At 56.1% G+C, this 12,909-nt stretch overlaps 1 protein-coding gene across 2 annotated transcripts in view; it reads left to right on the top strand.

Moving 5' to 3' along the window:
- Nucleotides 1–1,888: 1,888 nt before the first annotated feature.
- The window catches only part of npnta (nephronectin a), an 83,734-nt gene continuing 72,713 nt past the window's right edge, over nucleotides 1,889–12,909 (top strand). Inside the window, exon 1 of one of the 2 annotated variants that reach the window (XM_060851661.1) lies at nucleotides 1,889–2,353. In XM_060851661.1, coding sequence (XP_060707644.1) covers nucleotides 2,274–2,353 — 80 coding nt within the window. In that variant the 5' untranslated portion in view covers nucleotides 1,889–2,273. The remainder of the gene's footprint in view (nucleotides 2,354–12,909) is intronic. The other variant, XM_060851662.1, reaches the window with a different exon arrangement.

Raw genomic sequence — 12,909 nt, 5'->3', positions numbered from 1 at the left:
CACGGGGTGTGCATTGAGCGCCCTGTGGAAAAGTTGGGAGAATTCCAGAAGAGAAGGGAAATAGAGCTGAGGATGAAAGGATGTGTGGGGAAGTTCCATAGCCACCACCTTCAGAATCCACAAGCACCACTGAACTCCACCAGTTAACTCTGCTTTCTCTCTATAGGTGCTGTCAGGCCTGCTGAATTTCTTTAGCATTCCTTTTATATTTTCTATACCGACAGATTCATGACAGTCTAATGATCATGTACCAGGACCCCAAGTCTCTTTGGATTCCTAGTGCTGATAGTTTTTCACCATTTTAAAAAAAATACTTTGTACAAGTAGGACAAAACATTATGGTGAAAGGTCATTAGCCTGAAAGGTAAACTCTTGCTCCCTTCTCCACAGACATTGTCCATGATCTGTTCTTGCCACTCAGACAATTTCCTAACCAGCTCAATCATTAGCAGCCACTTCCACAACTGGGGCTCTTGTGGAGCAGAGCTTCTCTGGCGCTGTTCGCTGGAGGTCCAGGTTCAAGTCCTATCCACCCCAGAAATTGTCCGCACAGGTTGATTTAAGATATTTCAGATGCAGTCCTTCGTTAGTTTGCTGTGGGGCAGGTGGTGTTCGAGGAAGGAGGTGGGTGGGATTCTGGGGTGCTCATAACCTTCTTCTCTGAAGAGGGCGGCACACTGGCAGCTGACCCTTCACCAGTTTCCCATGGGTCAGTGGAGGTTCTGTATTTTTCTTCAGGGAGGCCTTGAGGACATTTCCTTTCCCATCCTTAACACCAGGTCTAAGGGAAGGAATACTTCCTTCATCACAGCCTTTCTAGAGTCAGTGATACCTCACTCTCTCAGATCCTGTGTGATTCTCTCTGTCACCTACCCCAGGATAATTTCACCACTCAGAAACCCGAGCTTGCTTGTCTACCTACTCGCACAACCCTCTTCCGGACCTTGATGCCAGCACGAAAAATAACGCATTTTTGAAAGAGAAGGGCACTGTTTACATATTTAAAATATGTAAAGGAGAACTCCAGCCCTTGGGCTGATGTGCACTTTAACAGCAAGGTCGAAACCCAGAGCAGGGGAGCGAGCGCTGTTCCAGGATTTAACCCGGTACAGGGAGCCCCTGTAAACAAGCTTCACGTCCCTTCCCATTGACTCCTGCTCCAGGTTCAGTCTAAACCAGTCACAATTTACAATGGGTAAAAAATGAGGTCTGCAGATGCTGGAGATCACAGCTGAAAATGTGTTGCTGGTCAAAGCACAGCAGGCCAGGCAGCATCTCAGGAATAGAGAATTCGACGTTTCGAGCATAAGCCCTTCATATTCCTGATGAACAATTTACAATGGGACTACTCCAGCTCTCGAAGTGTGTTCGAAAAGTTTCACCTCTCCCCAACAGCTCGCAGCCTCTCACCTCCCATTTCTCTTCCTCACTGACAGGATTTCACCCCTTACCTTGTTGACTTCTTTCTCACTTTTCCTTCCCTCTTTTCCTCATCTTTATTTTCTCTGTCAATAACATTCTGTTTCTCCTAAATGTCTCTTCCTCCTCAATTTCTCCCTCTCCCTCTCAACTTCTCGATCTGGTCGTATATCCCAGGCTGAAATTTCTTTCTCTTTCTCAAATTCCTCGCCCCATCACGTTATCTCTTTCTACGCCCTCGCGTTCCCTTCATCCTCTGAATGCTGCCTTTTTTTTCCCCTTGTAAACTTTCTCACCATTCCCACTCCCACAGGATCACGGTGGACGCTGGCACCGACTGTGGGGGCCCGGGGGAGGAGGTGGCGACGGGAGAGAGAGGGTGGGGAAGCTTGATTCAGAGGTCTGTCTCTCTCTCTCTCTCTCGCAAATCCTCCCAATTCCCGTACAAGAGTCCTGAAGCCAACCAGAAGGGAGTCGACCTCTCCCACTCTGTCCCAGAAACTCCCCACGCACTTGACAGCAGGAAAGTAACTCCTCCCACAGCCCAGAGTGAGAGGAGACAGAGATAGAGAAGGGAATAGAGGGAGGGAGGGAGAGACAGGACAGCAGCCCCACTGCTGAATTTCTGACAACACACAGACAGCCCGAGGGACTGGACCTCCGAGTGGTTCCTGCACAGACTGGGGCGCGATCCAAACCCCTTTCCCCGGGAGGAGGAAGGGGGCAGCCGGGGGGATATTTGGAAGGCGGTGGGACAAGTGGAAGTCAGCCTTTTGCAGCCCCGAGTGCACGCCGGCTCCTTTCCCGGGGATCAGGAAGGCGCTGCTGCCGGTGAAGGAGAGGAGACAGGCACCATGAGGGGTTTGGTCTTGCAGCTGTTGGCCCTCTCTACATTGTGTGTGTCTCTCACCGAGGAACAGAGCAACAGACACAGGTAAGTGACAGAGAGAGACAGAGAACTCACTCTCTGGAACACAGCGGGAATCAAATAACAGCAAAAATCCCAGCCAGCTCAATTATCTATCATACATGTGTTATTTTATTGAAATGATTACTTTCCTTTGTGTACGTTCTATCCAAATTATATGAAATTATACATCACTTACTGCAATGTAACACCTGCTGGGTTTGACACTGGAATGTTTGCAACAATGTTCCCATGGAGTTGACTTTTATTTCAAAGCGTTTTTTAACATTTTTTGGGGGTTAAGAAAATAATCAAAGTGCATCAATTACACTGAGCGCCTGTTCTGGAGAGGAAGCGTGTGCTGAATGTGAGATTGCAGCGATTATAAGGTGTCAGACACACAGGCACCCTCTTCCCTCATGTTGGGACCTGTACCGTGTGAGTCTGCGGCATCCTGGGCTGCTCACTCCGGGTCCCGCTCTCCCGGTGGGCCCGCTGACTGCAACAAATGTCAAAAAGACACCCCCTCAAATCAGAAACACCCTCCAACCCAACCCCACCTCACCCTCAACCCCCTCACCCACAAACCCCAGACCTCACCCTCAACCTCCCAACGCTCAGACCACAACTAAACCCCAGACATCACAACTTCCACCCCACATCTCGTAGTCCCCTCACACACACCCCCAACCCCTCACACACATTCCCCAGCCCCTCACACACATCCCAACCCCTCACACACATCCCCTAGCCCCTCACACACACCCTCAACCCCTCACACACATCCCAGCCCCTCCCCTCACACACATCCCAGCTCCTCCCCTCACACACATCCCCAGCCCCTCACACACATCCCCCAGCCCCTCACACACATCCCCCAACCCCTCACACACATCCCCCACCCCTCACACACATCCCAACCCCTCACACACATCCCCCAACCCCTCACACACATCCCCCAGACCCTCACACACATCCCCACCCCCACACACACATCCCTCAGCCCCTCACACACATCCCCAGCCCCTCACAGAAATCCCCAGCTCCGCCCCTCACACACCCCCAGCCCCTCACACACACACCCAGCACCTCACACAAATCCCAGCCCCTCACACATCTCAGCCCCTCTCCTCACATACATCCCCAAGCCCCTCACACACATCCCAACCCCTCACACACATCTCCCAACCCCTCACACACCCCCAGTCCCTCACACACACCCCCAGCCCCTCACACACATTCCCCTCCCCTCACACACATCCCCAGCCCCTCACACACATCCCCAGATCCTAGCCTCACACACATCCCCAGCCCCTCCCCGCACACACATTCCCAAACCCACACACATCCCCCAGCCCCTCACACACATTCCCCTCCCCTCACATACATCCCATCCCCTCCCCTCACACACATCCCATACCCTCCCCTCACACACATCCCCAGTCCCTCACACACTTCCCCCAGCCCCTCACACACATCCCCAGCCCTCACACACATCCCCCCTCCCCTCACACACATCCCCAGCCCCTCACACACGTCCCTCTTCCCTCAGGCACATCCCCAGCCCTTCACACACATCCCCAGCCCCTCACACACATCCCCCTCCCCTCTCACACATCCCAGCCCCTCCCCTCATACACATCCCAGCCCCTCCCCTCACACACATCCCCAGCCCCTCACACACTTCCCCCAGCCCCTCACACACCTCCCCAGCCCCTCACACACACCCCCAGCCCCTCACACACATCCCCCAGCCCCTCACACACATCCATAGCCCCTCACACACACCCCAGCACCTCACACACATCCCCCAACCCCTCACACACATCCCTCAGCCCCTCACACACACCACCAGCTCCTCACACACATCCCCCAGCCCTCACACACACCCCAGCCCCTCACACACATCCCCAGCCCCTCACACACATCCCCAGCCCCTCACACACATCTCCAGCCCCTCCCCTCACACACATCCCCAGCCCCTTCACACACACCCCCCTCCCCTCACTCACATCCCCAGCCCCTTCACACACACCCCCCTCCCCTCACACACATTCCCCAGTGCCTCACACACATTCCCAGCCCCTCACACACATCCCCCCTCCCCTCACACACACCCCCCTCCCCTCACTCACATCCACAGCCCCTCACACACATCCCCCAGCCCCTCACACATATCCCCAGCCGCTCAGACACATCCCCAGCCGCTCAGACACATCCCCAGCCCCTCCCCTCACACACATCCCCCAGCCCCTCACACACACCCCAGCCCCTCACACACATCCCCAGCCCCTCACACACATCCCCAGCATCTCACACACACCCCAGCCCCTCCCCTCATAAACATTTCCCCTCCCCTCACACACATCCCCCAGCCCCTCACACACATCTCCCAGCCTTTCCCCTCACACACACCCCCAGCCCCTCACACACATCCCCCAGCCCCTCACACACACCCCCAGCCCCTCACACACATCCCCAGCCCCTCACACACATCCCCAGCCCCTCACACACACCCCCAGCCCCTCACACACATCCCCAGCCCCTCACACACCCCCCCAGCCCCTCACACACACCCCAGCCCCTCCCCTCACAAACATTTCCCCTCCTTTCACACACATCCTCACCCCCTCATACACATCCCCCTGCCCCTCACACAAACCCCCAGCCCCTCATACACATCCCTCAGCCCCTCACACACACCCCCAGCCCCTCACACACATCCCCAGCCCTCATACACACCTCCAGCCCCTCACACACATCCCCAGTCCCTCACACACATCCCCAGCCCCTCACACACATCTCCAGCCCCTCCCCTCACACACATCCCCAGCCCCTTCACACACATCCCCAGCCCCTCACACACATCCCCCAGCCCCTCACACACATCCCCAGCCCCTCGCACACATCCCCAGCCCCTCGCACACATCCCCCTCCCCTCTCACACATCCCCAGCCCCTCACACACATCCCCAGCCCATAGCCTCACACACATCCCCAGCCCCCTCACACCCATCTCCTAGCCCCTCACACACATCCCCAGCCCCCTCACACCCATCTCCTAGCCCCTCACACACATCCCCAGCCCCTCACACACATCCCCAGCCCCTAGCCTCACACACATCCCCAGCCCCCTCACACCCATCTCCTAGCCCCTCACACACATCCCCCTCCCCTCACTCACATCCCCAGCCCCTCACACACATCCCCCTCCCCTCACACACATCCCATACCCTCCCCTCAAACACATTCTCCAGCCCCTCACACCCATCCCCAGCCCCTCACTCACATCCCCAGCCCCTCACACACATCCCCCTCCCCTCACACATATCACAGCCCCTCCCCTCACACACATCCCCTGGCCCTCACACACGTCCCCCTCCCCTCAGGCACATCCCCAGCCCTTCACACACATCCCCAGCCCCTCACACACATCCCCCTCCCCTCTCACACATCCCAGCCCCGCCCCTCATACACATCCCAGCCCCTCCCCTCACACACATCCCCAGCCCCTCACACATCCCCCAGCCCCTCACACACCTCCCCAGCCCACACACACATCCCCCACCCCTCACACACATCCCCCACCCCTCACACACATCTCCAGCCCCTCACACACATCCCCAGCCCCTCACACACGTCCCCCTCCCCTCACACACATTCCCCATCCCCTCACACACAACCCCAGCCCCTCACACACATCCCCTTACCCTCACACACATTCCCCATCCCCTCACACACATCCCCAGCCCCTCACACACATCCCCAACCCCTCACACACATTCCCCATCCCCTCACACACATTCCCCATCCCCTCACACACAACCCCAGCCCCTCACACACGTCCCCCTACCCTCACACACATTCCCCATCCCCTCACACACATCCCCAGCCCCTCACACACATCCCCAACCCCTCACACACATTCCCCATCCCCTCACACACATTCCCCATCCCCTCACACACACCCCCAGCCACTCACACACATCCCCATCCCTCACATACATTTCGCAGCCCCTCACACAACTCCCCAGCCCCTCGCACACATCCCCCTCCCCTCGCACGCATCCACAGCCCCTCACACACATCCCAGCCCCTCACACACCTCCCCAGCCCCTCGCACACATCCCCCTCCCCTCGCACACATCCACAGCCCCTCACACACCTCCCCAGCACCTCACACACATCCCCCTCCCCTCGCACACATCCACAGCCCCTCACACACATCCCAGCCCCTCACACACCTCCCCAGCCCCTCGCACACATCCCCCTCCCCTCGCACACATCCACAGCCCCTCACACACCTCCCCAGCACCTCACACAAAAATTCCCCCACCCCTCGCACGCATCCACAGCCCCTCACACACATCCCAGCCCCTCACACACCTCCCCAGCCCCTCGCACACATCCCCCTCCCCTCGCACACATCCACAGCCCCTCACACACCTCCCCAGCACCTCACACACCCCAGCCCTTCCCCTCACAAACATTTCCCCTCCTTTCACACACATCCCCACCCCCTCACACACATCTCCCATCCCTTCCCCTTACACACATCCCTAACCCCTCACACACACCCCCAGCCCCTCACACACATCCCCCAGCCCCTCACACACATCCCTCAGCCCCTCATACACATCCTCAGCCCCTCACACACACCCCCCAGCCCCTCACACACACCCCCACCCCCTCACACACATCCCCCAGCCCCTCACACATATCCCCAGCCCCTCGCACACATCCCCAGCCCCTCGCACACATCCCCCTCCCCTCTCACACATCCCTCAGCCCCTCACACACATCCTCAGCCCCTCCCCTCACACACATCCCCAAGCCCTCACACACATCTGCAGCCCCTCACACTCATAGAACATAGAACATAGAAGGATACAGCGCAGTACAGGCCCTTCGGCCCTCGATGTTGCGCCGACCGAATCCTACCTAACCTATACTAGCCCAATAACTTCCAAATGCCTATCCAATGCCCGCTTAAATGACCATAAAGAAGGAGAGTTCACCACTGATACGGGCAGGGCATTCCATGAACTCACAACCCGCTGTGTGAAGAATCTACCCCTAACATCTGTCCTATACCTACCACCCCTTAATTTAAAGCTATGTCCCCTAGTAACACCTGACTCCATTAGCGGTAAAAGGTTCTTAGTATCTACCCTATCTAAACCCCTAATCATCTTATACACTTCTATCAGATCTCCCCTAAACCTTCTCTTCTCCAATGAGAACAGCCCCAAGTGCCTCAGCCTTTCCTCATAAGATTTTCCTACCATTCCAGGCAACATCCTGGTAAACCTCCTCTGCACTCGTTCTAAAGCTTCCACATCCTTCCTATAGTATGGCGACCAAAACTGCACACAATACTCCAGATGAGGCCTCACCAGAGTCTTATACAACTGCAACATGACCTCAGGACTCCGGAACTCAATTCCTCTACCAATAAAGCCCAGTACACCATATGCCTTCCTCACAGCACTATTTACCTGGGTGGCAACTTTCAGAGATCTGTGTACATGGACACCAAGATCCCTCTGCTCATCCACACTACCAAGTAGCCTACCATTAGCCCAGTAATCCATCATCTTGTTATTCCTACCAAAGTGAACGACTTCGCACTTAGCTACATTGAATTCCATTTGCCACATTTCCGCCCAGCTCTGCAACTTATCTATATCCCGCTGTAACCTACCACTTCCTTCCTCACTATCCACAACTCCACCGACTTTTGTGTCATCCGCAAACTTGCTTACCCAGCTTTCAAGTCCTTCCTCTAGATCATTTATAAAGATAACAAAAAGCAATGGTCCCAAAACAGATCCTTGTGGTACACCGCTAGTAACTGCGCTCCAAGATGAACATAATCCATCAACTACTACCCTCTGTCTCCTTCCAGCCAGCCAATTCCTAATCCAAACCTCTAATGTATCCTCAATGCCATACCTCCGAAGTTTTAGCATTAGCCTACCATGGGGAACCTTATCGAACGCCTTACTAAAATCCATATACACAACATCTACTGCTTTACCCTCGTCCACTTCCTTAGTCACCTTCTCAAAGAACTCAATAAGGTTTGTGAGGCACAACCTGCCCTTCACAAAACCATGCTGGCCATCCCCAACCCCTCACACACCCACACCCCCAGCCCCTCACACACATCCCCCTCCCCTCACACACATCCCCCAGCCCCTTACCCATACCCCCAGCCCTCACACACTTCCCCCTCCCCTCACACACATCTCCAGCCCCTCACACACATCCCCAGCCCCTCACACACTTCCCAGCCCCTCCCCTCACACACATCCCCCTCACCTCACACACATCCCCAGCCCCTCACACACATCCCCCAGCCCCTCACACACATCCCTCAGCCCCTCATACACATCCTCAGCCCCTCACACACACCCCCCAGCCCCTCACACACACCCCCACCCCCTCACACACATCCCCCAGCCCCTCACACATATCCCCAGCCCCTCGCACACATCCCCAGCCCCTCGCACACATCCCCCTCCCCTCTCACACATCCCTCAGCCCCTCACACACATCCTCAGCCCCTCCCCTCACACACATCCCCAAGCCCTCACACACATCTGCAGCCCCTCACACTCATTCCCCAGCGCCTCACACACATCTCCAGCCCCTCCCCTCACACACATCCCCAGCCGCTCACACACATCCCCAGCCCCTCACAGACATCCCCAACCCCTCACACACCCACACCCCCAGCCCCTCACACACATCCCCCTCCCCTCACACACATCCCCCAGCCCCTCACACACTTCCCCAGCCCCTCACACACTTCCCCATCCCCTCACACACATCTCCAGCCCCTCACACACATCCCCAGCCCCTCACACACTTCCCAGCCCCTCCCCTCACACACATCCCCCTCACCTCACACACATCCCCAGCCCCTCACACACATCCCCCAGCCCCTCACACACATCCCTCAGCCCCTCATACACATCCTCAGCCCCTCACACACACCCCCCAGCCCCTCACACACACCCCCACCCCCTCACACATATCCCCAGCCCCTCGCACACATCCCCAGCCCCTCGCACACATCCCCCTCCCCTCTCACACATTCCTCAGCCCCTCACACACATCCTCAGCCCCTCCCCTCACACACATCCCCAAGCCCTCACACACATCTGCAGCCCCTCACACTCATTCCCCAGCGCCTCACACACATCCCCAGCCCCTCACACACATCCCCCTCTCCTCACACACATCTCCAGCCCCTCCCCTCACACACATCCCCAGCCGCTCACACACATCCCCAGCCCCTCACAGACATCCCCAACCCCTCACACACCCACACCCCCAGCCCCTCACACACATCCCCCTCCCCTCACACACATCCCCCAGCCCCTTACCCATACCCCCAGCCCCTCACACACTTCCCCCTCCCCTCACACACATCTCCAGCCCCTCACACACATCCCCAGCCCCTCACACACTTCCCAGCCCCTCCCCTCACACACATCCCCCTCACCTCACACACATCCCCAGCCCCTCACACACATCCCCCAGCCCCTCACACACATCCCCAGCCCCTCACACACATCCCAGCCCCTCCCCTCACACACATCCACCTCCCCTCACACACATCCCCAGCTCCTCAGACATATCCCCCTTCCCTCACACACATCCCCCTTCCCTCACACACAACCCTAGCTCCTCACACACATCCCCAGCCCCTCACACATATCCCAGCCCCTCCCCTCACACACATCCCCTCCCCTCACACACATCCCACTCCCCTCACACACAACCCTAGCCCCTCACACACATCCCCAGCCCCTTCACACACATCCCCCAGCTCCTTCACACACATCCCCCTCCCCTCACACACATCCCCAGCCCCTCACACACATCCCCAGCCCCTTCACACACATCCCCAGCCCCTTCACACACATCCCCAGCCCCCACACACACATCCCCAGCCCCTCACACACATCCCCTCCACTCACACACATCCCCAGCCCCTCACACATTCCCCAGCCCCTTCACACACACCCCCAGCCCCTCACACACACCCCCAGCCCCTCACACACATCCCCAGCCCCTCACACACATCCCCCAGCCCCCTCACACATATCCCCAGCCCCTTCACACACATCCCCCAGCCCCTCACACACATCCCCAGCCCCTCACCTACATCTCCAGCCCTCACACGCATCCCCAGCTCCTCTCACACATCCCCAGCACCTTCACACATATCCAGCCCCTCACACATCCCCCAGCCCCTCACATACATCCCCAGCCCCTCCCCTCACACACATCCCCAGCCCCTCCCCTTACACACATCCCCCAGCCCCTCCCCTTTCACATATCCCCCTGCCCCTCATTCACATCCCCAGCCCCTCTCACACATCCCCAGCCCCTCCCCTCACACACATCCCCAGCCCCTCCCCTCACACACATCCCCAGCCCCTCCCCTTACACACATCCCCCAGCCCCTCCCCTTTCACATATCCCCCTGCCCCTCATTCACATCCCCAGTCCCTCTCACACATCCCCAGCCCCTCCCCTCACACACATCCCCAGCCCCTCCCCTCACACACATCCTCTAGACCCTCACACACATCCCCAGCCCCTACCCTCACACACATCTCCAGCCCCTCCCCTCACACACATCCCCAGCCCTTCACATACATCCCCCAGCCCCTCACACACATCCCAGCCCCTCACACACATTCCCAGCCCCTCACACACATCCCTAATTCTCCACACCCCCCACAGATACTCACCCCTCCACACACACATATCCTTTATCTGCTCTCACATCCCCAATGCCCTCTCACATTTGCAGTTCCCAGTCCCTCTCACACAGCACCAATCCTCCGCCCTCACACATCCCTACCCCTTCCAACTTCCAACCCTATTTCTCCTGAACCCCCACCCCAAGTTCCAATACATCTCACTCCCCAACCTTCTGACACCCTCAGCTACCATTCCTCAACTATCAACTCCAATTCTCCCTCACACTCCTCAACTTCCTTCCCACCCCATCAACACTCCCACACCCTCAATTCCTAACCCTTGATCTCCAATCTTTCTTCACCCACCAAAATCTCTCTCACCCTACAATACCACCCTCAACTCCAAACCCCAAACCCATCATGCTCCAACAACCCTTGAGCCCAAACTCTGTCATCCCTGGAGCTCTTGGCAACGTTTTGCCCTCTCTGTACCTCCATCCCCAAGCCCTCCATCCCCACGCCCTCCATGTCAGTCAACAAGACAAACAAAAAAGTGTTCGCGGGTGGCACTCTGTCGGGTGGCATTTAATAGACAATAGACTATAGATGTTGCACCGACCCAAGCCCACCTAACCTATACTAGCCCACTATCCTCCATATGTCTATCCAATGCCCGTTTAAATGCCCATAAAGAGGGAGAATCCACCACTGTTACTGGCAGGGCATTCCATGAACTCACGACTTGCTGAGTAAAGAATCTACCCCTAACATCTGTCCTATACCTACCACCCCTTAATTTAAAGCTATGCCCCCTCGTAATAGCTGACTCCATACGTGGAAAAAGGTTCTCATGGTCAACCTTATCTAAACCCCTAATAATCTTGTACACCTCTATCAAGTCACCCTTAAACCTTCTTTTCTCCAATGAAAACAGCCCCAAGTGCCTCAGCCTTTCCTCATATGATCTTCCTACCATACCAGGCAACATCCTGGTAAACCTTCTCTGCACCCATTCCAGTGCCTCCACATCCTTCCTATAGTATGGCGACCAAAACTGCACACAATACTCCAGATGTGGCCACACCAGAGTCTTATACAACTGCAACATGACCTCAGGACTCCAGAACTCAATTCCTCTACCAATAAAAGCCAGTACGCCATATGCCTTCTTCACAGCACTATTTATCTGAGTGGCAACTTTCAGAGATCTGTGTACATGGACACCAAGATCCCTCTGCTCATCCACACTACCAAGTATCCAAACATTAGCCCAGTACTCCATCTTCTCGTTATTCTTACCAAAGTGAATCACTTCACACTTACCTACATTGAACTCCATTTGCCACCTTTCTGCCCAGCTCTGCAGCTTATCTATATCCCGCTGTAACCTGCCACATCTTTCCTCACTGTCAAAAACTCCACCGACTTTCGTATCATCCGCAAACTTGCTCACCCAACCTTCTAGCCCCTCCTCCAGCTCATTTATAAAAATGACAAACAGCAATGGTCCCAAAACAGATCCTTGCGGCACACCCAAAATGGGAAACAAAAAATATTTGGTCTCTGGATTCAAAATTATAGCACACCCATCACAGCACAGAGAAACTCCATTTGGCCCCATGCTGTCTCTTCAAGTGAAATAATATTAAGTCATCCTGTTCATAGAAACATGGGTAAACCATTCCGTCCCTCCAGTTTATTCTGCAGCTTATTGAAATTGTAACTCATGTCCAAGGCTCACTTCCCCACCTCAGTTCCATAACCAATCCTCTAAACTTGTTCAATGGCTATATAAACATTTTTAACAAGAAGTTCAGTTTTATCCTTACCTCCCTCTTCTCCATCCCATCTTGATTCTTTG

Source organism: Hemiscyllium ocellatum, chromosome 36 (assembly GCF_020745735.1).
Source record: "Hemiscyllium ocellatum isolate sHemOce1 chromosome 36, sHemOce1.pat.X.cur, whole genome shotgun sequence".
NCBI lineage: Eukaryota > Metazoa > Chordata > Chondrichthyes > Orectolobiformes > Hemiscylliidae > Hemiscyllium > Hemiscyllium ocellatum.
This window is presented reverse-complemented; position numbering and strand designations above follow the sequence as displayed.